Genomic DNA, 27,326 nt, shown 5'->3' with positions numbered 1-27,326 from the left:
TGTGATGGGGTCTGGCCACCAGAATGCAGAAGGGACACTATTCCAGGCCGGGGCCTTACAAGGTCTGGCAGCTCCATATTTAATCTCTCATACCCCAGCCACCATGATGTGAGGAAGCCCGGGGTATCCCGCTAGAGGCCACATGGAAAGTCCTGGAGAGCTGACACCACATGGGGGAACTACCTATAGGAGAATGGAGGCCCCAGACACATGATAGAGGCCTTCCTAGATCATGCGTGATCCCAGCTGACACCATGTGGGTCAGACCACAGAATCTGAGAAATAATCAGCCTTTGCTATTTCCAACCACTAAGTCTGGGACAATTTGTTTTGTAGCCATAGAAGTTCATGCAGCAATCCAGACATGGACTTCTGCCCTGACAACATCCAAAACATGGCAGCAGCTTTGGGCCCAGGCAGCTGGCAAAGGCCAGGAGGAAGGAGAGTGAGGAGATGGTAAGCAGAGGCTAGAAAGCCACTGAAGAAATCACTAGCAGTGGCTGGAGAAAAGGGGCTCCTGGCATGTCCCAGCAGAAGAGACTGTAACCTGCAGTGGCAAGGAAGGTTGGGCATTTCCCCAACAAACCAGGTATCTGGCTAAGTAGATGTCCAGAAGGAAGGGGGCTTGTAGCTGCCTAGGATAGAGTACAGGAAGGGAAAGAAGAGGTAAAGAAGGAATTGTTTCATTTTCTTTTTTTTTTTATTTTTTTAATGTTTATTTTATTTTTGAGAGGGAGAGAGAGACAGAGAGTGTGCAGGGGAGGGGCAGAGAGAAAAGGAGACACAGAATCCGAAGCAGACTCCAGGCTCTGACCTGTTAGCACAGAGCCCGACACGGGGCTCAAACTCCCAAAATGCAAGATCATGACCTGAGCTGAAGTCAGAGGCTTAACCAACTGAGCCACCTAGGCTCCCCTAGGAATTATTTCATTTTCAAGCAGAATTTAAAGGAAATTTTTCCAACCTAAGACTTGGTGGGTAGAAAATTAAAAGGTTTCTTATTCCCAGCCTCTCCAGCTGGCAAATGATTCTAAATGTGAGAAATGGCCTCAGAACAAAGATCAAGTCCAAGGTATGGGCTTCAAGGCAGGATCAAGTTCTACTTTATTAAAACCTGAGAAAGATGAAGGCAGACTAAGTGCCTCACAGACCCACTCAGCTAGACAAAGGGGCTTCTGAGCATCTTAAGGACATTTCAGCCAGTACTCTCATCCCAGGCCAACACAGAGTCCTGCCTCAAACAGGTTTGTGCATATTATCATTTATATCACTATGTCAATTATAAATTGACACATGGAAACCCCACAACTGTTTAGATGAAAAACTCTGCCGACATCTCGATCTCACACTTCCAGGCTCCAAACGGCGAGGAAATACACTTCTGTTCTTTAGGCCCCTCGATCTGTGGTACCTTGTTATAGCACCACTAGCAGACTCAGACATCCCCCCGCCATTTTTGAAGAGAATGTCACAAAACTCTGCACCCAGGAACCATACTAAACAACCTCATAGCCCTGCTCCTCCTGGACTTCAAGCCCAAGACTGGACCCTCTGGGGTCTTGGGAAGGGGGTAAGTGTACCTTACCTGTGGAGGACTGGGAATCACTAGGGGCCAAAGGGCAGACCACGGCAGTCATCAGTAACCCAATGAGTTAATGCCTTCAGTATTCACATCGTTATACAGCCCCTCTTTGGCTGACTTTGGACTTGGCCACCTGACTGGTGTCAGCCAACAGCATGTTAGCAAACATGACGTACCAGAGGCTTGATAAGCATTTGTACATTTAAGCTGTTCCTCTTGGAAGCTGGGTACTGTCCTGTAAGGATGCCCAGGCTACCCTGTCAAGGAGACACCACGTAGAAGCCGAAGGGAGGAGACAGCACATGGAGGAAGCCACATGGAAGAGGCCCAAGACCCCACACCAGTGACCCAGCTGGGACCGAGTGGAGCGGAGGCATCACCCAACACATTCAGAATCCTATAACAGTAATTATCATCTTAAGCCACTAAGTTTTACGGTGCTGTTACTCAATAAGAAACAACTGAAATACTACTGAAAACATTTTTGGCTGACAAGTGCCACTCTAAGAAGGTTTTACACTTAAATGAGAAAATTAAAACAAAAATTTCTAATAATTGGGGTGCCTGGGTGGCTTAGTTGGTTAAGTGTCTGACTTCAGCTCAGGTCATGATCTCACAGTTTGTAGGTTCTAGTCCTGCATCAGGCTCTGTGCTGGAAGCTCAGAGCCTGGAGCCTGCTTTGGATTCTGTGTCTCCCTCTCTCTCTGCCCCTCCCCCACTCACACTTTGTCTCTCTCTCTCTCTCTCTCTCTCTCTCTCAAAAATAAATAAACATTAAAAATTTTTTTTTTAATTTCTCATAATTGAAAAGCAAGTGACAATATCCAAAATATATCACAGAACTCAACTTGAACCTTGTGACTTTACCCCTACTCAAAAACTCAAACTCATGTATAAACTATCATCAGGGGTAGTGAGATCACTCATTCTTCTAAATGGAGCACACCACTTCCTCCCCAACAGATCTGAGACGCCCATTCCGGGGTGCCCACTTGCGCAGGGCTAACTCTCTGTCCCCATCCTGCAACACCAGCAGAGGGATCTGTCAAGAGCAAATCCTGGATGTGAAAGTGGAGGACCAGCCCAACTGACAAATTAATGGCATTTACAGTTGCCCAGAAGTAGCTTCAGGTACATACCTGGGCCATCTGGGCTGCAGTGTTTCCCTTGGCGCCCATGAAGACCATGGACAGGGCAGAAGAGATGCTCATGGGTGAGAAAAACACATTTTTCGAGTTGTCTTCACCCAGCTTTTTCAGCAGACTTAAGGCAAAGGTGCCGTTTGCTTCTGAAAGAGTATCCATGATGGTGAGCCTGAAACAACAGATTTAAAATCAGTATCACATAAGTACAGGCTTACATGCTGACTGTATTTCACTCTGTTATTAATAGTTACCGTTTTGGTTCAGTGGGCAAATGGGTACCTACACAAAACTCTATTTCTTTTGGGGGCCCTCAAAATTATTTTGCATGTTTCTAATATTACATGAAAAAAAAAACCAAACAAACAATGATATTAATAATACAATCCTGTTTTTTTGGGGGGGGGGGGAGCAGGGGACTGCTATGTGCACTTATCTGTGAGCACAGAGAAAGCGTGGAAGGTTGCACACTTGACAGCTTATCTGAGTTACTTCCTGGGGGTGGGACCAAGAAAGGACTTAATTGGCTTTTGCTTCTATTTCTGTATTGTTTGGCATGATGTGGGGCTTATATATGTTGTTTTATAATTTAAAAACCATTCAAATGATAAATCCAACCACAAGGTTACACACACAAAAAAATATGGTTGAATGCTTTTATCATGTGGGAAAGAGGAACCCAATTTTAGGGTAGCCTGTGGCCTGAAGATAAGAGATAAATCAAACCACATACGAAGTCATACAAATGCCTTAAAAACAAGGACTTTTGACCTTCAATTCTCCTTCTATGAAACCTGTGCTTGTGTCAAAGCCCAAACCCAGGGCCACGTTCCCCAGATCTGTTACTGCCACAGGCCCAGGCCTTCTTGCCCTTTGTTCTGGACAAGGGCACTGGATAGCAGGTGCCTGCCCATGGCCGCCTCTGGTTACAGGCTTCAGAGGTCAGGGGTCAGACAGCACATATTGGGCATGTAGGGCATGTGGCCACATCCCTGGTGGCCTAGGCAGGGTCCAGAGGAGGAATGGTTCTGGGCAGTCAGGGATAGGGTGGATGTGAGAGTCTTCAAGCAGGTTAAAGCACAGTAGGTCTTTAGAAAGACCTATTATTGACTCCCCCTTTGCCATGGGGGATCTGAAGTTCACAGAAGTGAAGTGATGTTTCCAGGCTAAGGAACTGAATAGCTAAGGCTGAACTCAGGGCCAGCAAACTGTCTTTCCACTGCTCCTCTAGATATCCCCACTTCAGGAAGAGCCTGAAGTACAGCACAGAGGGGTCAGGAGAGAAGGCAAGAGGCAGCAAGGGGTCCGAGCAGTCAGTTAGCTGTAGACGCAGCAGAACAGGCTGGTGGGGAGCAGATTCTAGGGAAAGCAGCACCTGCCTGCTCTGATATCACTTACAGAAGTTTACAAACTACGTTTCCCCAGATTGAGGAAATGACTCATTTGAGCTATGGGGGGGAATCTACAGAACAAGGAAAGGGAGAGGCAAGAGGGGACATCTTCATGGTGTAGAAGGGAAAGGGAAAGAGGTATCTAACAGAAAGACCCCGTGAAGAGAATGAGGAGTTAACCATTCTTCCCCGAGGATGGCTTTATGATTATGACTACAGTGGTTGGCTGCATATGAGCAGCAAAGATATGCCCATACTAACCCTTGGAACATGAGAAGGTTCCCTTACACAGCAAAAGAGACTCTGTAGATGTGATTATAGAAAGGATTTTTTTTTTTCATGTTTATTTTGAGAGAGAGAGAGAGAGACAAAGAACAAGCAGCAGACAGGAGGGGCAGACAGAGAGAGAGAGGGAGAGAGAGAATCCCAAGCAGGCTCCTCATTGTCAGCACAGAGCCTGATGCAGGGCTCAGTCTCAGGAACCATGAGAACATGACCTGAGCCAAAATCAAGAGCCTGACACTTAACTGACTGAGCCACCCAGGCACCCCTAAATGAAAGATCTTGACGTGGGGAGATCATCGTGAATTATTCAACTGGTCCCTAAATGTAATCACACGTATCCTTATGAGAGGCAGGCAGAGAGGAATTTGAGCAATGAAGAAAGCAATGTGGGGACTGAAGCAAAATGCTACCATGCTGGCTTGAAAACTGGAGGAAGTGGGGACAAACAAGGAATGCAAAAACTGCATCTCTAGAAGCTGGAAAAGGGGTGGTGACAGACTCCCCGCTACAGCCTCTGGGGAGAACACAACCCTGTCAAAACCCCGGTGTTGTTCAGTGAAGCCTGTCAGCCTTGAGGCCTCCGGAAGCATGAGAGAACAAATGCGCTGAGCTTGAGGGAATCTGCTACAAGAGCCACAGGAAACTAATATTGCAACTTACATACCTGATAAATTTTATTTACTATCCTTGTTTTAAACATTTTGTTTGCAAACTCTATTTATTCACTATAGAGAATAGCTGGGGTGCTGAGCACTCCTGGTTTGCTCAGACTTTCCATACATATCTGAAATTACTAATTTCTTTTTTTTTTTCAACGTTTATTTATTTTTGGAACAGAGAGAGACAGAGCATGAATGGGGGAAGGGCAGAGAGAGAGGGAGACACAGAATCGGAAACAGGCTCCAGGCTCTGAGCCATCAGCCCAGAGCCTGACGCGGGGCTCGAACTCCCGGACCGCGAGATCGTGACCTGGCTGAAGTCGGAGGCTTAACCGACTGCGCCACCCAGGCGCCCCTGAAATTACTAATTTCTAAGAGAAGTACATAGAACATACACCTTATTAAAATTCTTCTGAAATAATGGATTCTTTGTTGATACAGAAATAACTTCAAGATTTTGCAGACCCTTGGGAACATCAATAGAAACAAAAGTAGCTATTCGATGGAACTGATGCAAAAATTATATTGTTTACTTGGATTTTACATCAGCAAGTGCTGCCTGCTTCTCAATTTTAAGAGAAACAACTGTGAAAACAGGTTTAAGAATGAAGAATTAGGTACGAGGACGTACCACAGGGCAAGAGGCACAGTCCCAAGCATTCCTGACACAATCCAATGTCAAGACTCAGGCAGGTGTCTGTGGGTCCCCCACCACACAAATCTTCCTCTTAGCTGGGGACAGGGACACCTCTGGCTTGGCCCCCAAGATGGCTCAGCCCCCACTGATGCTGGCTACCCAGCCCCTCAGCGAATTGAGAAAGCTCAAAGAGCAGTAGTTCCTCAACATAAAGCAGCTTCAGTCTTCTGGCTTTAAACACTGACCCTGGAAAAACCAAGCCAGGACATTCAGAGGAAAAGGCACAAGTCAGGAGGGAGATGAGGTTTTTTTTTCAGTTCCGGCTCTGGGACTCTGAATGTGTTACTCGGTTCCTGCTCCCTGCATGAGGAAGAGGAGGCCAGGTAATCTGTGTACCCTGCCGTCTTCGATGTCTATTGTTAACATGAATGCAGAAAGAAGAACCAGAGAGGAGTTTACTCTTCAAAGCCCAAGGTGAAGCCTAACAGCATTCCATTTCTCAGCTGACAACGACGGATAGCTGTTAAAAGTGAAATTATGTTCACACTCAGGGTGCCTGGGTGGCTCAGTTGGTTGCGGCAGACTTCAGCTCAGGTCATGATCTCACCATTCGTGGGTTCAAGCCCCACATCGGGCTCTGTGCTGACAGCTCGGAGCCTGGAGCCTGCTTCAGATTCTGTGTCTCCCTCTCTCTCTGCCCTTCCCCTGCTCATGCTCGCTTGTGCTCTCTCTCTCTCAAAAATAAATAAAACATTTTAAAAAGTTATATCCACGTCCTATGAAAACTGTTAAATAAGAAAGAAACATGAAATCAATGATGGTTATAGGCTTATTCCAGATATGCAGGATAATCTTATAGCAGAAAATAAGTTAATCATGAAATAACTGAATTGCCCACTCATAATAAATGTCCTTAAAACAAAAAGAAAATGGTACTTCCTATACTTCCTTAATGTGACAAGGAGTATCAGCCATCATCGATGATAAAATGTTAGAAACAGTTCCCTTGTGCCTCAAACAGGAACAATAACTAGTGATTACATTAAAAAGTTTTAACTTCAGAAAAAATAAATACCCATTTTTGACTATATACTACACACTGGGACCTATATTAGTACTTTTCCTAAATGACTCTTATAACCTTGTAAAGCTGGTTGAGAATATCAGCATTTGATAAGCAAAGAAATGGAGCCATTGCTCTTTTATCACAAGGCTATACAAATGGTAGAGTGAAGGCTAGAAACCAGGTCTGCATGGCACTGGAGTTCAATCACTAAGGCATATACACTTCCAAAAAAAAAAAAAAAAAGGAGAGGTGGAGAGCAAATTCAAGATACCTTTTTAAAACACAATTTTTGAAAGTTAAAAAACCATTAATTTCCAACAATGACTAAGATAGGTATTCCTTCCTATACTGTGTAAATGATCCTATAAATTGCTATGCCAATATTTCCAGAGCATAATTTGCAATTAAAAAAATAAAAATAAAGGACAGGGCGGCAGCACATGGAGAGGTCGCCTCAGCGTCTCTCACTCTACAGAGACTGCAATGGAATCTGCATGGCTCAACCACTGGGAATCCATGATGGAGAAGAGGGGAGGGGCTTGCGACAATCAGCACATGGATCTTGGCAGACCAAGTTCATGCCTGCAGTGTCCACATAGTAATCCCACCCGGAGGCTTTGCTCATCTGTAGAACTAAGTCAGGGATGCACTCTGACCAGGGAACACACCAGAGTGGAGATCTGCCTGATTCAGATCATCAAATGAGGAGTTCTGCCAGCCCTAGAGCCCAGTCTGCCCATGCCTGGGCAAGATGCTGAGTCATAGCCCCACTCGCAGCTGCTGAGAGTGCGTTCCAGCCCCATCTGACCAGAAGGCCTGGTGACAACTCCTGGAAGCTGTGCTGCCCAGTGGTGCTCAAGCTGAGAAGTGGGCAGGCAGAGCTGACTGCCCCCAGAGCAAAGCCAGTACCAGGTACGGAGGCAGTAGGATTAATTCACAGAGGATTGAGGGTAACTCCAGGACTCTCCCAACCAGACAGCCTGTTTGGGAAACTGAAGGTAACTTGGAGCAGCCTTCCCTCTCCCACCCAGGCAAGGTAGCTGAATCACAGCCCCACCTGCCTGTGGAGAGTATCTTCTGGCCCCACCTGAATAAAAGGGCTGGAGACAACTCCTGGGAGCTGTGTAGCCCAGGGGTGCTGAGCCAAGAGAAGGGCAGATAGAGCTGAGAATCTACAGAGTAAAGCCAGTGGCCCTGTTTAGCAGGGAAATTAGGGTGTGGATCAGCTTGAGTTAAGACAACAAAGAGTTTTGGGCCCCTGGGTGGCTCAGCTGATTAAGTGTCTGACTCCTGATTTCATCTCGGGTCATGATCTCAGAGTCATGAGATCCTGCCCTGCCTTGTGTCAGGCTCCACACTGGGTGTGGAGCCTGCTTAAGATTCTCTCTCTCTCCTTCTCCCTCTCTCCCTCCTTCTCCCTCTCTCCTTTGTTCCTTTTCTATCTCTTAAAAAAAAAAAAAAAGACAACAAAGAGTTTTACTAACTCTAGACCTGCTTCTCCCACTGCCTTGGAACAGGGATTTTTATTCATAGCCCCACTTGTTGAATATAGCCTTCAGCCTGTCCAACCAGGGAACCTAACCAGAGCACATGAAAAACATCCCTACACACAGAGGCACTTGAACAGAGAGCACTGCCTGTGCCTTCTACCATCTGCAGAGTGAAACCAGTGGCCTCCCCTGAGCAGGGAACTCAGTGCATGCTCTGGCCTGATTCAGCCCCCAAACAATGAGTTGTATAGTCCCTGGGTTCTGGCTGGCTGTCCTGCCAAGGCAGGAAGTTATTAATTCACAGCCCCAACTACTACTGAATGTAGTACCCAGTCCTGACCATCTACAAAGCCAGACCAGAAAATGCAAGCAACTGCTGAGCCTATCCTATAGCCTCACTTAGGTAGGGAACCAAGCCAGTAGTCCTATCCAACTGTTCTTAGCCAGTGGTACCCCACCATTTCCATCTTCAGAGCTCAAACAGTTGCCTCACCCCAAAAGAGACCATAATAATAAGCCCTACATGCCCCAAAACATTAGCAGCAGATGTAGCCAGAAACTCAGCTGGGCTTACTGATGGAGAGCTGTCTCTCCCAAAACAAATCTATAAAGTCTAGATGAGGAACCCCATTCATCAAGTGCACAAATACCAACATAAGGAATCAAGATCATGATTAATCAGGTAAATATGAGACCATGAAAGGAAACTAATAAAGCTCCAGTAACTGACCTAAAATAAATGGAGATCTATAAACTGTCATAAAAAGAAATCAGAATAATCCTCTTAAGGAAGCTTAGTGAACAAAAAGAAAATGGTGACACACAACTAAACAAAATTAGGGAAACAATGCATGAACAAAATGAGAAGTCTGAAAGGAAATAACAACCACCATAAAACCCCAGAAAACTGAAATCCTAGAGTTGAAAGTACAACAACTGAACTGAAGAATTCAGGAGTTTCAAAGGTAGACTTGACCTGGGGCACCTGGGTGGCTCAGTCAGTGTCTGACTCTTGGATTTCAGCTCAGATCACAATCCTGGGGTCATGGGACTGAGCCCTGCATTGGGCTCCATGCTGAGTGTGGAGCCTGCTTGAGATTCTCTCTCTCTCCCCCTCAGCCCCTCTCCCAAAACTTGTGCACTCTCTCTCGAATAATAAATAAGTAAGTAAGTAAGTAAGTGGGTAGACTTGTTCATGCAGACAAAACAATCAGTGATCTGGAGGACTAGACATTGAAAGTTAGGAGAAACAAAAATTTTCTGTGAAGCAAGTCCATAGGAACTATAGGACACAACAAAAAGAAACAATATTTGCATTATGAGAATTCCAGAGGGAGAAGAGAAATAAAGCGACAGGGAGTTTATTTAAAGCAATAATGGCTGAAAACTTCCCAAACTTGGGGAGAGAAATGGATGTCTACATCCATGAGACCCAAAGAACCCCAAATAGCTTGAACCTGAATAAGGGCTACACCAACAACCATAATTGAATAGTCAACAAAGAAAGAATTTTTAAGAGCAGCAAGAGAAAATAGAGAAGTTACATCCTTAAGGGAACCCTTGTAAGACTATGAACAGATTTCTCAACAGAAACTTTTCAGGCCAGGAGAAAATGGGATGACATTTAAAGTATTGAAAAACAAAGAAACAAAACCTGTCAACAATTCTATGGCCAATGAAGCTCTCCTTCAGAAACAAAGAAGTTATAAAGACTTTCTCACACAAATAAAAGCTGAGACATTTCATTACCACCAGATCTGACTTACAAGAAATGCTAAAGGGCTAAACGCTAAATGCGTCAGGCTCTGAGCTAAGCTCAGAGCCTGTCTTTGGATTCTGTGCCTCCCTCTCTCTGTGTCCCTCCCCTGCTCATGCTATCTCTCTCTCTCTCAAAAATAAATTTAAAAAAAATTTTTTTTAATTTAAAAAGGAAATTCAAAGGATCATAAGAGGTTACTAGGAATAACTATATACCAATAAACTGGACAACCTAGCAGAAATGGAAAAATTCTTAGAAACATAAAACTTACAAAACCTGAATCAGGAAGAAATAGAAAAACCTGAATAGACCAATTACTAGAAAGGAGATTGAATTAGTAATCAAAAATCTCTCAACAAAGAAAAGGCCAGAACCATAAGGCTTCACTGGTGAATTTTACCAAACATTTAAAGAATTAATACCAATCCTTCTCAAACTCAAAGAGAAGAGAACACTCCTAAATTCATTTAATAAGGCCAGCATTATCCTGATACCAAAACCAGAAAAGGCTTTCCCTACTATTAGGGAAGACAACTATAGGCCAACATCTTTGACAAATGTAGAGGCAAAAATTAATAAAATACTAGCAAACTGATTTCAGCAGCATATTAAAATGATCATTCAGCAATCCCTATCAAAATAACACCAGCATTCTTCACAGAGCTAGAACAAACAATCCTACAATTTTTATGGAACCAGAAAGGACCCAGAATAGCCAAAGCAATCTTGAAAAAGAAAACCAAACCTGAACGCATCAAAATCCCAGACTTCAAGCTATATTACAAAACTGTAGTCATCAAGTCAGTATGGCACTGGCACAAAAACTGACACTCAGATCAATGAAACAGAATAGAAAACCCAGAAACGGACCCACAAATGAATGGCCAACTAATCTTTGACAAAGCAGGGAAGAATATCCAATGGAATAAAGACAGTCTCTTCAGCAAATGGTGCTGGGAAAACTGGACAGCGACATGCAGAAAAATGAACCTGGACCACTTTCTTACACCATACACAAAAATAAATTCAAAATGGATAAAAGACCTAAATATAAGGCAGGAAGCCATCAAAATCCTAGAGGAGAAAGCAGGCAAAAATCTCTTTGACCTCGGCCGCAGCAACTTCTTACTCAAAACATATCCAGAGGCAAGGGAAACAAAAACAAAAATGAACTATTGGGACCTCATCAAGATAAAAAGCTTCTGAACAGCGAAGGAAACAATCAGTAAAACTAAACAGCAACCAATGGAAGGGAAGAAGATATCTGCAAATGACATATCAGATAAAGGGTTAGAATCCAAAATCTATAAAGAACTTATCAAACTCAACACCCAAAAAACAAATAATCCAATGAAGAAATGGGCAAAAGACATGAATAGACACTTCTCCAAAGAAGACATCCAGATGGCCAACCGACACATGAGAAAATGCTCAACATCACTCATCATCAGGGAAATACAAATCAAAACCACAATGACATACCACCTCACACCTGTCAGAGTGGCTAAATTAACAACTCAGGCAACAACAGGTGTTGGCAAGGATGCGGAGAAAGAGGATCTCTTTTGCATTGATGGTGGGAATGCAAACTGGTGCAGCCACTCTGGAAAACAGTATGGAGGTTCCTCAAGAAATTAAAAAATAGAACTACCCTACGACCCAGAAATTTCATTACTAGGTATTTATCCAAGGGATACAGGTGTGCTGTTTCAAAGGGGCACATGCACTCCAATATTTACAGCAGTGCTATCGACAATAGCCAAAGTAAGGAAAGAGCCCAAATGTCTATTGACAGATGAATGGATAAAGAAGATGCAGTGTGTATATATTATATATGTATATAATACACACACACACACACACACACACACACACACACACACAATGGAGAATTACTTGGCAATCAAAAAGAACTAAATCTTGCCATTTGCAACTATGTGAATGGAAATAGAGGGTATTATGCTAAGTGAAATTAGTCAGAGAAAGACAAATGTCATATGACTTCTCTCATATGAGAAATTTAAGATACAAAACAGATAAACATAAGGAAAGGGAAGCAAAAATAATATAAAAACAGGGAGGGGGACAAAACACAAGAAACTCTTAAATACAGAGAACAGAAGGTTGCTGGAGGAGTTGTGATGGGGGAATGGGCTAAATGAGTAAGGGGCATTAAGGAATCTACTCCTGAAATCATTGTTGTACTATATGCTAACTTGGATGTAAATTAAAAATAAATAATTTTTTTTAAAATAATAAATAAATAAATAAATAAATAAATAAATAAAATGATAATTCACCATGATCCCTTGGGTTTATCCCTGGGATGCAAGGATGGTTAAACATACACAAATCAATCAATGTGATACAACACATTGACAGAATGAAAGAAAAGAACCATAAGATCATCTTTTATGATAAAAGCTCTTAACAAATTAGGCATAGAAGTAACATATCACAACATAACAAAGGTCATGTATGACAAGCCCACAGCTAACATCATACTAAACAGTGGAAGGATGAAAGCTCTTCCCTAAAATCAGTAACAAGACAAGGCTGCCCACTCTCACCACTCCTATTTAGTATAGTACTGGAAGTCCTAACTAGAGCAATCAGGCAAGAAAAAGAAATAAAAGGTTATCAGAATTTAAAAGGAAAAAGTAAAACTGTCTCTATTTGCAGGCATGATTCTACATATAGAAAATGTTATAGACTCAACCAAAAACTGTTACATCTAATCAATGAATTCTATAAAGTTGCAGAACACAAAATTAACATGCACAAATCAATAGCATTTCTATACACTAACAACAAAATTGTTGGAAAAAAACAAATAGGTATCATTTATAATAGCATTAGAAGTAATAAAATACTTAGGAATAAATTTAACTAAGGAGATGAAAGATATCTGGGCTGAAAATCATTAAGATGTTGATGAAAAAAATTGACAAAGACACAAATTAATGGAAAGCTATCCCATGTTCACGGATTGGAAGAATTAATATTGTTAAAATGTCAATGCTACCAAATGCCATCTGTAGATTCAAGGCAATCCCTATCAAGATCCTGAGAGTATTTTTTATAGAGGTATAAAAAACACTCCTAAATTTATATGGAACCACAGAAGATCCTGAATAGACAAAGAGATCCTTAGGAAGAACAAAGCAGGAGGTATCACACTTCCTGCTTTCAAGCTATACTATAAAGCTATAGTCAGCAAAATAGTATGGTACTGGCAAAAAAAACTGGCAATAGACCAATGGAACAGAATCAAGAGCCCAGAAATAAACCCAAGCATATACAGTCACCTAAGAGTTGACAAGGGAGCCAAGAATACTCAGTGGAGGAAAGACAGTCTTTTCAATAAATAGTGCTGGGATAATTGGATATTCACATATTTAAAAAAAAAAAAAGGAAATTGGACTCATATCTTATACCACTCACAAAAATTAATGCAAAATGGATAAAAAAACTTAAATGTAGGACCAAAAACCATGAAACTCATAGAATAAAACATAGAAACAAAGCTCCTTGACATGAGTCTTGGTAATGAGTTTTTGGATATAACACCTAAAACACAGGCAACATAATCAAAAATAAACAAGTGAGAATACATCAAACTAAAAGCTTCTTTTTTTTTTTATTTTTTTTCAACATTTATTTATTTTTGGGACAGAGAGAGACAGAGCATGAACGGGGGAGGGGCAGAGAGAGGGAGACACAGAATCGGAAACAGGCTCCAGGCTCTGAGCCATCAGCCCAGAGCCTGACGCGGGGCTCGAACTCCCGGACCGCGAGATCGTGACCTGGCTGAAGTGGGACGCTTAACCGACTGCGCCACCCAGGCGCCCCAGGAATAAACATTAAAAAAATGAAAAAAATAAATATTTAAAGCAAACTTAAAAATGTTTAAACCTTAGTAAACATTTAGACTTCTATAAACCTTATAAATCAAGACTTACAAATCCAATAAGCTAGGATAACCTAAGACTTTCAAACACGTTTAAAAATATACAAAACATGGGAATGCAAGCTGGTACAGTCACTCTGGAAAACAGTATGGAGGTTCCTCAAAAAACTAAAAACAGAACTACCCTACCACCCAGCAATTGCACTACTAGGCATTTATCCACAGGATATAGGTGTGCTGTTTCGAAGGGACATGTGCACCCCCATGTTTATAGCAGCACTATAAACAATAGCCAAAGTATGGAAAGAGCCCAAATGTCCCTCGATGGATGAATGGATAAAGAAGATGTGGTATATATATACAATGGAGTATTATTCGGCAATCAAAAAGAATGAAGTCTTGCCATTTGCAACTACGGGGATGGAACTGGAGGATATTATGCTAAGTGAAATTAGTCAGAGAAAAGACAAAAATCATATTACTTCACTCATATGAGGACTTTAAGAGACAAAACAGATGAACATAAGGGAAGGGAAACAAAAATAATACAAAAACAGGGAGGGGGACAAAACAGAAGAGACTCATAAATATGGAGAACAAACTGAGGGTTGCTGGACGGGTTGTGGGAGGAGGGATGGGCTAAATGGGTAAGGGGCACTAAGGAATCTACTCCTGAAATCATTATTGCACCATATGCTAACTAATTTGGATGTAAATTTTAAAAAATAAAAAATAAAATTAAAAAAATAAATAAAAATAAAAATACACAAAATGGGCACCTGGGTGGCTCAGTTGGTTAAGCATCAGACTTCCGCTCAGGTCATGATCTCGCAGCTCGTGATCTCGAGCCCGGCATCCGGCTCTGTGCTAACAGCTCAGAGCCTGGAGCCTGCTTCAGATTCTATGCCTCCCTGCTCTCTGCCCCTCCCCAGCTCATGCTCTGTCTCTCTCTCAAAAATAAACAAAAAAAAAATTTTTTTAAGACACAAAACATTAGTTACAAACTCATTTTCTACCCCTGTGCTCAAGTATTAACACCACGGGTTTAACATATTTTAACTTTGTTATATCTTCTTATATATTTCCTAAGGTGATATTAATGCTTTGGGACCATCTCCCCCCCACACACACAAACACAGAGAGCCTGATTCTTGGTCACCATGCCATCCCAGCTGCTCCTTGGAACCCAGCACTCACTCTAGTGAGTAACCAGCACATTCCAGTAAGTGGGGGAGTTTTGAGCTTCACTTCTCCCTTTGCTGGGATTTTACAAGGCCTCATCCAAACACCAAATTTCAGTTCCTGGTAACCCAATGTCTTTCTTTAAAATGAAGTGCTATGCATTTTTCTCTACCTGCATTGTAGACTCTGTCTATAAGTACTTTAGTTGAATTTTTAGGCCTTTATGGTTGTAGAACTACTGTGCTTGTTAGCCTAGGAACCTGGAATAACAGAACTTTTTACATAACAATCACATATGGATCATCACACAGCATTTCCTGAAAAACATTATTCAAATTCTTCTGTGCCTTTTTAAAACTCATTTTGTCTGCCTCATCTGAACTTATTAATGGACTCGGGTATTTTGACAATGCATTTAAATTAGCTGATCTTGGTTTTCTTGTTGGTGCTCAAACTGTCATTAACTGTGCTAGTGGGGGGGTCTCTTGAAATTGATTATTTTATCTTGACATGTTGATCTCAAACATCCCTGCTCTAGGGCAACAACCCTGGTTCTTTATCTATCTATCTATCTATCTATCTATCTATCTATCTACTTACCTATCTATTTTATTTCCAGTCCAAAGACATGAGGTATCAGCCCTTCTCCTGGTTTCTTTTAATGGAGAATTGTAAATACGAAATCTGAATCTTCAAGGAGTGTGAGTTTTGGTGTTATTGTTTGGGCCACACCCGTGGACAAAGCTGGATAGAGGTTTCCTTGCAAGTCCTTAAGATGCTATGCTGTAAATGAGACTGCCACATAAAGTTTTTATACACCTAATTTTTCTAAAACATAATTGCACTTAGGGGCACCTGGGTGGCTCAGTCAGTTAAGCATCTGACTTTGGCTCAGGTCATGATCTCACAGCTTGTGGGTTCGATCCCCGCATCAGGTTCTGTGCTGACAGCTCAGAGCCTGGAGCCTGCTTCAGATTCTGTGTCTCCCTCTGGCTCTCTGCCCCTCCCCCGCTCACACTCTGTCTCTCTCTCTCTCTCTCTCTCAAAACATAAATAAACATTAAAAAAATTTTTTTAAATACAAAAAATTAAAAATAAAATAAAACATAATTGCACTTAGAGGTGTTCATCTGGGCTGCAAGTGCATCACTTTTCTCTTTCACTATACCTACGTGTTGATACAACAACACGTGTTGATCAGCCACATTTTGGACTGCTCTTCAGCCTGCCACACTGCTATCTTCTCTGAGGTATCTCTTTGTTAAAAATACCCTTTGTGTCAGACCCCAATGTCTTCCTGCTTCATTGTTTACCTCATTTTGATGAAGGAAATCGTCCAATAGTTTTCTAAAACAGAATGCATACATTTTGGGATCTTGCATGCCCAGAAGTCTTTACCATTCCATATGACTGACAGTTTCTCAGGGTCTGGAATGCACTACACATTATTTTACATCCAAATTTCTGACACATTGCTTTATTGCTTTCCAGCCTTCAGCTCTGCTGTTGGGAAGTCTGATGACGTTCTGACCCCAGTTCCATTCCCCCTTCCCCACATCCTCATTCTTAAAAAGCTCACAAATTCTTATCCTTATCCCTGATGTTCTGAGATGTCACAGTGTGTCCTTAAGAGGGGCCCCATTTACTTATTTTGCTGTGCACTTGGGGGACCCTTCCAATCTAGCAATTCAAATTTTCCTTCCTCTCTGGGAAAAAAATTAAGTCAGGAGTTAGTTCCCTCAGACTGACTCTGTTCTCTTTTTCTGTATCCTCTATTAGTCAGATACTAGAACTCGTGTACTGATCTACCAGATACTAAGCGCCTTCATCACGGCACACACTGAAAACAGTATTTGTAGGGTGCTGTGAGATGGGCAAGGCTGCTTGCTTCAGAGGTGGAAAGCTCTGCTCTTTCTTCTCTTCTTCTCTTGCATTTTCCATCACAGTGCCATTTTTGTTCCATTTCCAGAAGGATGTCCATGACTTTATCTTCCAAGTTTTCTACTGATTTTTTTCTAACTTGAGCCATTATATTTTTGATTTCGAAGGATTTCTCCTTATTGTCTGCTGTTCCTTCTTTACAGCCCTCCATTCCAATTCCTTGGAGAACAACATTACAGTTTATTGAGCTGTCTTCTGCTCCCTACACTCACAGTCTCTCTCTGAGGCTTTTGTTGTTGCTGTTACTGTGGTTGGTGTTTGCTTTATCTAAGTCTATTTCATACACAGGCTTCCCACAAATGGGGGACAATCTTTGGGGAGCAGTCACATTTAAGAGGAAAACACAAACAATGTTGCAAATTCTGTTTACATGGAGAGGAAGTCAGCTGGAGGCTTTCAGGCAGTGTGATCACCTGATCCCTGCATTTTTTTGTTGTTGTACAGCAAATGGGAGGAACCTTCTGATCTAGCTGCTGGTGGTGTTCTGGAAGCAAGCAGGGTAGGGCTGGGGAATTTCTATCAGATCAGTAATCTCCTCAATTCAACCCAGTGCTTGGGGTCCCTGAGTTTGAGCATCAGATCCCATATGGCTGAAACCCGATCTTCTTGCAGGTGGCTACCTAGTTGCCAGGTGCAGGGATACCATGGGGTCTAATGGATCTGGCAACACGCTTTCTAACAGGGCCCCATTTTGCAGCCCTGCACTTCATTCCTGCCTTTGCAGGTACTGGAGCCTCCAACCTTGACCACTGTCATGGAACTCCTCCTCCATCACTTTCCTCCCAAATTCTGACATCACTTGGCCACTGTTTGTCCCCTCTCCTTTTCTTTGTCATTTGTTTTTAATGCTTTCAAGGGCTCCTTGATGTCATTTTTAGTAGAGTTTTATGAGAGAAAGGAACTGAACACATATGATCACAAATTTACCAACTACTTTTGTGAGCAGAGTTAAACAATAATGTTTAAAAGCCATTTATTTGGCTATTACCCAATTCCTCTTTTACTGGTGAAATAAATGCCCAAGCATTGAATGCTATTTATTAAAATCCATCTTGTCCTAAAATGTGAATTTGGTTTTTTTTTTTAATTTTTTTTAACGTTTTATTTATTTTTGAGACAGAGAGAGACAGAGCATGAACAAGGGAGGGTCAGAGAGAGGGAGACACAGAATCTGAAACAGGCTCCAGGCTCTGAGCTGTCAGCACAGAGCCCGACGCGGGGCTCGAAATCACGGACCGCGAGATCATGACCTGACCTGAGCTGAAGTCGGCCGCTTAACCAACTGAGCCACCCAGGCGCCCCATAAAATGTGAATTTGAAAATAGCCCACTAATTATAGGCCACTAGTACATAATCATAGAACAACTTTCATTATCACTTTGTAATAACATAAAAATTCTTAATAATCATAAAAGAGCAAAGTGATCTTAGTTCTAGAAGAGAAACAAAAATAAACTCAAATTTAAATAGTTTACCACTCACTACAATATTTCAAATATCAAAGAAAATTATAAACAATCTAGTGAGATTTTTATAGTGTGGGATTTCTTTTTTTTTTTTTTTAAGGAAGTGCAAGATTTCTCTTATCCATTCAATGAACACGCCAGTAATAAGGATGCATATCTCACAGATCACATTGGAAACTCAACACCTATCACTGGCTTTCCAAGTCCCTACTATTTTGGTTTCAGTAAGACAGCCAAAAGTGTCCTTCATACACAACACACAGATGCACACATACACGTGCAAAATGCATTATATATTCCAAAGTTATTTATGGTTTTAATAACAGTGTACCTTTTAAAAATAAAAACAATACTTAATCACAAACATAAAAATTGGGTAGTAAGGTTTTCTATTTCACATATGAGTGTGTGTATAAAACAAGACTAACAAATCAAATCTATCCTAGCACTATTATTTTCCCCATAGCACTATCAGTATCTTTGAGCAATTATTGTTCACAATTGATTTGATTCAACTGATTGTTAACTTTTTAAGGTGTCACTATTTGTGCTTCTTGGATTAAAGATGCCTTAATTTCCTACAAAATCCAACCATTTAAAGATTGGCTTAATGGAGACGTGGGCTTCCGCTTCATCCCTACCTTTGTTTTCTGGTGTACTTGTGTGTATACTGTGTGTAAGCATATGTGTATTTACTTCTCTGAACAACAGTTCTCTAGTATGTAAACAGGGGATGGTTCTTTCTATTTTTTTAGGTTTTTTTCATGTTTATTTATTTTTGAGAGAGACAGAGCACAAGTCGGGGGGGGGGGGGGGGGGGCGGGGCAGAGAGAGACAGACACAATCTGAAGCAGGCTCCAGGCTCTGAGCTGTCAGCACAGATTCCCATTCAGAGCTCAAACTCACCAACCATGAGATGGTGACCTGAGCCAAAGTCAGAAGCTTAACCACCTGAGCCACCCAGGTGTCCCTGGATGATTCCTTCTATTTGCAGGTTTACTGTGAGGATTAAATAAAGTAATGTCTGGCACACAGTGGGTATTCAACAAATGGGTAGGATTATACACTATTTCCTTTCTTCTGTCTAGGCCTGATCTCAGGTCAGCAAGCTTGGAAACATAAGGTGTGTGGTTCCTCCCCCACCCCTCCCCAGGTCTTACAACACACACTTGGTGTGATAGAGGGTGCTCTTAGTATGAACAGAAAATAATGATGACTCCATTCATTCTAATTTCACTCTATTCTTACAGGTGGAGCTAACTATAAGATGCTAAAATGTAATAAAATGCCTTGAATTGGAATTGGCCTTGTATAATTTTAAATATTTAGTTTATGTGGCCAAGTATGACTAAAATTGCACCCTTTCTCTGTGATGGTATAAACCGAAGGATACAATCACTCAAAAGTAATCATGCAATACTGGAACACACCCTGTAATACTGATAACAGTTTCATTCATGTCAGAGTGCACATTTCTTAGCCCCAGAAATACAATGCAGCAATACAATGTTGAATCCAAGGTTATTTTTCTCATTTCATCCTATCTCACCACACCAGTCCTAAACCACACCCAGGAGGAAGCAGGTAGCCTCGGGTCATATTCCTGTCCCCAGGTACAGTTGTACAGGCCCAGGCAGCAAAAGTACCAACACTGACCCAGTTCCACCCTGGCATCTAGGTATTCCTGGCAGCATATGAACATTAATTTTCCATACTTCTCTTTTCTAAACTTGAGCTTTATGTGGGGAAGAGGGGGAAGAAAGTAATTCATGTGCCAATTTCATCTAGCACACAAACCCTAAGTATGATTAAAATTTTCCCCTTTGTCCTCTTAGCCCTGAAGACACCACATCTTGTAATATTTTGTCTGCAGTAAGTTTAATAAAAAAAACCAAAAAACAGAGGTAACAATATCTGGAATGATGCTCACGATTATCTTCGCAGGCCTGAGTAACCTGGAAGGTGCTGCGGAATTTGCGAAGCACCTGACCACACAGGCCAGCAGGCCACACCAGGTGGGCAGGAAGATCACCAAGGAGCAGTTTCAGTGAATAGGCGCTGGGGAGCCCAAATTCGGCCGCCTTTGGCACCGACCCCTGGCCTTCTCTCAGGCCTCCAAGCCCCCTACCCTGGGTTCCCAACGACCGGCGCCTCGCGGACAGAACAGGCGAGGTCACCTGTGGCCGGAGGCCTCGCGGGGTCACCTGTGGCTGCGGGGCCCCGCGCAGCAGCTCTGGACGCTCAGCGCAGCCCCCATGCCGGCTCCCGCTGCCTCCACTGCGGACGCGGGGCTGCGCGTCCGGGTCTGGGCGGCCAGACACTACTCACCAGATGGTGTCACTGTCCGCCAGACCACTGGGCTTCTCAAGGGAACCCGAGCCCAAACGCTCATACCCCACCCCCTCCCCGTCAAGATTTCGAGGGTCACGGCCCCGCGTGACCACGCCCCTACCCACGCGCGCCCCGACCCCGGGAGGCCACGCCCTCCCCACGCGCGTCCCCGACCCCCGCGAGGCCACGCCCTCCCTACGTGCCCCCGGGCCCCGCATGGCCACGCCCCCGTCCCCCGCAAACCCTGATCCCTGAGCTACCAAGCTCAGCCCCTCCACGCGCCCCTCGCGGCCCCACCCTGCCTCCGGCGCTTTCCTGGCCTTGGAGTGGAGGACAGGTCCCCGCGGGCCGGGGCAGGTCCCACACCACACGGTACCTCGGAGGGTTAGCGCGGCGGTCTGGAGAGAAGGGAGAACCTCCGGGCCTCAAATACCTTCGGGGCCGGAGGGCGGGCGGAGTCAGGGGAAGCGAGCCAGCGCACCGCCCATCCCCAGATCCCGGGGCGGCTGTCCTTCAGCAGCCTGGGGCTCGCAGGAGGGCGGTGAAGAGAGGTGACCAGGTGTGCGCCACGTACTCCACTGCATTTTGACCGCCACCCTGGGGCCGGCCTATGGGCCGCGCGTACTTTTCTAGTCTAGTTGCGTTGACCTCGCCTACTGGGCCACCAGGTAGGTGAATCAAACGAAAACCTCTGGAGTTTTCAGTCAGAGAGCGACAGTACGCGGACACACCAGCGCTTTACTGTGACTTGGTAAAGAGACCGTGAATTAATGTTGTCAGTGACCAGAAAAGTGCCAGTTCTTGGTACGTAGGCATAAGTTGCACAGTGCGGGACAGAAATTTTTAATAAAGCCTACGCGATCATCTTGTGTGTTCATAATGCAGTAGTCTTCTGGCCCATGTGAATTAAACTCCAGGGTACTAACAAATTATACAAATGTGTACAAAGTCCATGTTTGCCACCTTGGAGCAGTCATGGAGAACGGAAAGGTGAGAGGAGAAGGGGAAAACGCTAGCCACGTGTTAACAATGAGTTTAATTTTGGAAACCTCAAATTGTTTTTGCGTTTCCTCCATCCTTACCCTAGGCCAGGGTTTCTCAACATGGACACTGTTAACACCTGAGCTGGATAATTCTTTGTTGTGCTGTGGCACTACAGAATGTTTAACAGCATCCCTGGCCCCTCTACCCACTGCATGCCTGTAGCATCCCTCTCCCAGTTGTGACGGTTTAAATTTTATTTTTGGAGTAGTGAAACATAAAGTAATGCCCAGAGATATCAACCCAGTTTTGTTTAGCTTCAGGCTTGTCTTTCCAGCTGACCTTTTTGCCAACATGTATGTGTGTATGCGTGTGCACGCTTATCAAAAGAGTGTCATTCTATTACCTATCCATTTGTTATCTGTCGATAGTTCTGCAACTTGCTTTTTTCACTTGACAATAAATTTTGGAAATCTCTGTATTTGCTACACAGCATCCTTATTCCTTTTCATGGCTGATCGTATTTCGTGTGTCACTGGTGGCCATTTGGGTTGTTTCCATTTGGGTCATTACAAATAATGCCACGAATAACCTAGTGCAGTGCTTCTCAAGCTTGAATGCACATGTAAATGATCTGGGGTATTGTTAAAATGCAGATTCTGATTCAGTAGGTCCTGAGACTCAGCATTTCTAACAAGCACCCAGGTAGCTGAGGCTGCTGTTCCGTAGACCATGCTTTCAGTAGCAAGATATTAGTGTAAATACTCTTTTGTATTGATGGAGAAATATCCACCAATCCAGATTCCTAGATTCCTAGAAATGGGATTGTTAGGTCAAAGGACAAATACACATATATTTTTGTTAGCTATTGTCAAATTTCTCTCTATAGGGCTTGTATCATTTTGTCCTCTCCCCAGCTATATCTGAGTGCTTCTTCACAGCCTTACTAACAGTAATACATGGACAGCTTTGGATTTTTACCAATCTGATAGGGGAGAGATGTTTTATCTCCTATAGTTTTAATTACCATATCCTGTATTATGAGTGAGGTTGAACATCTTTTCATATGTTTAAAAGCATTGCCTCTTTGTTGTTTTGTCCCCCCCTCCCACCCCGCCATGAACCGTTCATGACTTTTGTTCATTTTTTAAAATTGTTTGGTCTTTTTCTTCTTAGTTCTTACATGCTCTTTATATAGTAGCATTAGTCCTTTGTAGTATAAGTTGCAAATATTTTCTCCCAGCTTCTCATCTGTTTTCTGACATTGCTTTGGTGATTTTGGCATATTTTTTGTTTTTAATGTAGTCAAATTTAATGATTTTTCCTTTATTGCATCTAGATTTTTGACTCATAGTTAGAAACTCGTTCTCCAGATTATACAGTTCACCAATGTTTTCTTCCAGTATTTGTATAGTTTCAATTCAGTCCCAGCTGATGGCTGGAGGAAGAGAGAGCAGTAGAGCGGAAGGCAAGAATATCCCAGACCATTTGCCAAAGGCTAGTTGCTCAGTAGTACTCAGTGATTCATTGGTGTCTAATGTTTAGAAAACTCAGTTCAGATACAGCAATGATGTCAACAAATAGATCTGGCTCCAGAGAATGTCTTTTTCATTCCAATCCCAGTTTAATTGCTCTCTGTTGTTAACCCTGCCTGAAACCATATAGCTCTGACTCTCAGCAACAGTATGGCCTTTCATCTCCCAGGACTTCCCTGGATGGGGACTGGGACTTTGGTACTCCAGGTAAAATAAAAGTAAACAGAACCTTTTAAGTGTTTATAAAGCAGTCTGAATTTACAATCAGTAAATTGGAAATAAAGATTGACCAAGAATCTTGATTATGATACTAACACAGCTCATTTTACTTAGGAATCTGGGACTGTCACAGGTAAATATTGTTTGGTTGTGTTTTCTTTTTGAAAATAATTCCCCTTTTAAATGTTGGAAATAATAAATTGACAAAAACCCATTCAAAAAGCATTCGGCAACCTGTATTCACCTCATTGAACACAAGTTGGTTTTGACATTAGCGTACAGCACAGTAACTCACCCGTGACCCGAACAGTGACTAAAACATCACCCTGAATAAATTCATTCTATTCTGCTGACGTTTCAACCCTAACACAAAAAGAGAAGAAAGGATGCTCCCCTTTTAACTGGGAACATTTCACCGTGACATTTATGTTATGTAATTCTATTGTTCTTTATGTATATTCTCAATGTTGTGTAGGCTAACTGGAACTAATTTCCATAAAACTGGAAGAGCATTTCTACCTTGATCTAAGCAGTAGAGATGGATTCGCATTGATTTAACTAAATGAGCCAAATGTCTAAATAGACACCTGAAGACTTAAGTGATTAAAAAAAAAAAAAAAAAAAAAAAAGAACCCTAATGGATGGAACTATCCCGGATGAGGTCAATTGCTTAGCAAACTCAATTTAATTAAAGGGATATTTACCACACATCTGCAATGCAAAATTCTGAGACTAGCCCAGAACTAGAACCTCTGCCCTTCCATTAAAGGCCATAAAATAAGTTCCCAGGCAACTATCTAACATCTATTTGGTTTTCGTTAACAGATAGTAAGCATTGCAATGTTTCCTATGAACAACATAAAAGTTATTCAAATGACATGGCAATCCTGTTAGCAATATTACAGTACTTAATGGTTCTTCATATCTAATGTTCTTTCAAAGAAATTGTAGCCACCTCTCCCAGAGATTCACTGGACAAACAGGTTGGGTTCGTGAGTCACTTCTGAAAGACAGACCAGGTAGGTAAGACACCCAGTGCCTGGGTGGCTCTGTCGGTTAAACATCTGACTCTTGATTTCAGCTCAGGTCATGATCTCACGATACATGAGATTGAGCCCCGAGAGTGCAAGCCTGCTTGGGATTCTCTGTCCCTCTCTTTCTGCCCCTCCCCCCCCAAATAAATAGACTTAAAATAAGACACTGAAATCAAAACTACAATGAGACAACCTCACACCTGTCAAAATGGCTAAAATCAACAACACAAGAAACAACAGGTGTCGACGAGGATGTGGAGAAAAAGGAACTCTCGTACACTGTTGGTGGGTATGAAAACTGGTGCAGCCACTCTGGAAAACAGTATGTTTGAGCAGGTTCCTCAAAAAGTTAGGAATAGAACTACCCTATGATCTGGTAATTACACTGCTGGGTACTCTTCCAAAGAATACAAAAACACTAATTCAAAGGGATATATGCACCCCTATGTTTACAGCAGCATTATTTATAATAGCCAAGACATGGAAGCAGCCCAAGTGTCCATTGATTGATGAATGGATGAAGAAGATGTGGTATATATATACAGTGGAATATTATTTGACCATAAAAAAGAATGAAATCTTGCCATTTGCAATGACATGGATGAAGCTACAGTATAATACTAAGCAAAATAAGTCAGAGAAAGACAAATACCATATGATTTCACTCATTTGTGGAATTTAAGAAACAAAACAAAGGAAAAAGAAGAGACAAACCAAGAAACAGACTCTTAACTATAGGGAACAGTCTGATGGTTACGGGGGGGGGGGGGGAGGAGGTTGGCTGGGGGATGGGTGAAATAGGTGATAGGAATTAAGGAGTGCACTTGTGATGAGCACTGAATGATGTATACAATTGTTGAATATATTGTACACCTGATACTAATATAGCACTGTATGTTAATTAACTGGAATCAAAATAAAAACTTAAAAAAGATAAGACCCTGCTCAAAGTGGGCAAAATGTGAGAAGCAGAGATCCAATGAGTCTGCAGGTAGTGGGTGGACAAAGGGTGCATACTCCCTCCCTCTGGGAGGTGGTGACACTCCCAGGAGGAAGCCATTTGGAAAACTGAGGTCTTGATTTTTTCTACCCCAGAAAATCTGGCACAATATCTAAAAAGCTGAAAGGCTTTTCTGGGTTTTCTCTTTAAGGAAAGTTTGGGGAGTATCCAAGACTCTGAACCTTGCACAATCCAGCTTGTGAGGGCTGGCCAGCAGTGCTCCCACCATTCTCCCTGTTCCTGCACTCACTGCAAAGACCTGGGCCTCCTACCAGTGCTTTCCAGGTACCTGGGACTGGGGCAAAGAACCTGTCTTAGAAAGGGGAAGGAAGGAAGGAAGGAAGGAAGGAAGGAAGGAAGGAAGGAAGGAAGGAAGGAAGGGAGGGAATGAGAAAGAAAGAAAGAGGAAGGAAAGGAAGGAAGGAAGGAAAGAAAAAGAAAAGAGAAAGAAAGAAAAAGAAAGAAAGAAAGAAAAAGAAAGAAAGAAAGAAAGAAAGAAAGAAAGAAAGAAAGAAAAAGAAAGAAAGAAAAAGAAAAGAAGAAGAAAGGGAGGGAGGGAGGAAGGAAGGACCTACCTGCCTTCTTTTTTCAAATACCTTAGTGGAGGTTTGGGCACCAACACTGGGACATGTTTCTGGGTGATCACCCCCAGATTTCCTTCCAGACTCATAGGGACCACGTGCTAGAGAAGATTCCTTATCACACTGGCTTTCCTTCCCTAAAATGCGAGGTAAATCCATGGTCATTCAATATAGACCTAACACTGACTTTTCTTTGCCCTTACTGGAATTCTTGGGGAAATCCAGCATGGATTTTCCTCTTTTACTCTCACAATTAAAATAACTCATTTATGAGGGTAAGGCACCGAGAGATGCAACCTGGCAGGGCTCTCCTACTCTACTTTACACTTTTTATCTTACCATTTTTAAAAATGATGGGGCGCCTGGGTGGCGCAGTCGGTTAAGCGTCCGACTTCAGCCAGGTCACGATCTCGCGGTCCGGGAGTTCGAGCCCCGCGTCGGGCTCTGGGCTGATGGCTCAGAGCCTGGAGCCTGTTTCCAATTCTGTGTCTCCCTCTCTCTCTGCCCCTCCCCCATTCATGCTCTGTCTCTCTCTGTCCCAAAAATAAATAAACGTTGAAAAAAAAATTAAAAAAAAAAATGAGAAAGGTGACTTTTTTTTTTTAACCACAAACCATTTTCACATTCAGATCCTTGGGTTTTGTAAATCTTCCCCGGCAAATTCACACCCTCAGAGCCACACTAGATAGAAGAGCTGGAAAGCCCCAAACTTCTTTTATTAAACATTTATTCTACTGAGTGTGGGACTGTGCACTAAAACTGCAATAGGTAACTGGTCACAGGAGGTTACAGCCTCCACTAACTGACCTCAATGAGAAATCACAACTGGAAAGAACTGGAAAACCAGTCAAGCAGAGGCAGGCAAGCAACACTGTCAAATCAGATATAACAGAAATATAATGTATTTAGATGACCTAAGGGTCTTTCTCAGGTCTACATGTAAATCAGTAAACCTTACTTTTTACAACCATAGCAAATTATACCTTCTAATGTGCAAGTATTTGGAGTACTGATTGAAAGCAGGTCCCCCTTTCCTCTTGTAACAAGCTTTGGAGCAGCTCTTCAGAGCAATCAGAAAGACCACCTCCCAAACTATAGTCCTCAGGAAGACAATGAATAAAGCATTCACTAACCT

General features: G+C 42.5%; 1 protein-coding gene across 4 annotated transcripts in view; it reads right to left on the bottom strand.

The window, feature by feature from the left end:
• The window catches only part of SERPINB6 (serpin family B member 6), a 31,220-nt gene extending 9,918 nt beyond the window's left edge, over positions 1 to 21,302 (bottom strand). Inside the window, exons 1-2 of one of the 4 annotated variants that reach the window (XM_043590944.1) lie at positions 21,162 to 21,302; positions 2,722 to 2,896 (exon numbers count right to left, since the gene is read on the bottom strand). In XM_043590944.1, the coding sequence (XP_043446879.1) occupies positions 2,722 to 2,886 (165 nt within the window). In that variant the 5' untranslated portion in view covers positions 2,887 to 2,896; positions 21,162 to 21,302. Of the gene's footprint in view, positions 1 to 2,721; positions 2,897 to 20,440; positions 20,634 to 20,687; positions 21,016 to 21,161 lie in introns of those variants that run through there. The other 3 variants (XM_043590947.1, XM_043590948.1, XM_043590946.1) reach the window with 3 other exon arrangements.
• Between the last annotated feature and the right edge of the window lie 6,024 nt (positions 21,303 to 27,326).

This window comes from Prionailurus bengalensis, chromosome B2, assembly GCF_016509475.1.
Source record: "Prionailurus bengalensis isolate Pbe53 chromosome B2, Fcat_Pben_1.1_paternal_pri, whole genome shotgun sequence".
In the NCBI taxonomy this organism is placed as follows: domain Eukaryota; kingdom Metazoa; phylum Chordata; class Mammalia; order Carnivora; family Felidae; genus Prionailurus; species Prionailurus bengalensis.
The sequence above is the reverse complement of the archived record's forward strand: the minus strand, read 5'-3'. Positions and strand labels throughout refer to the sequence as shown.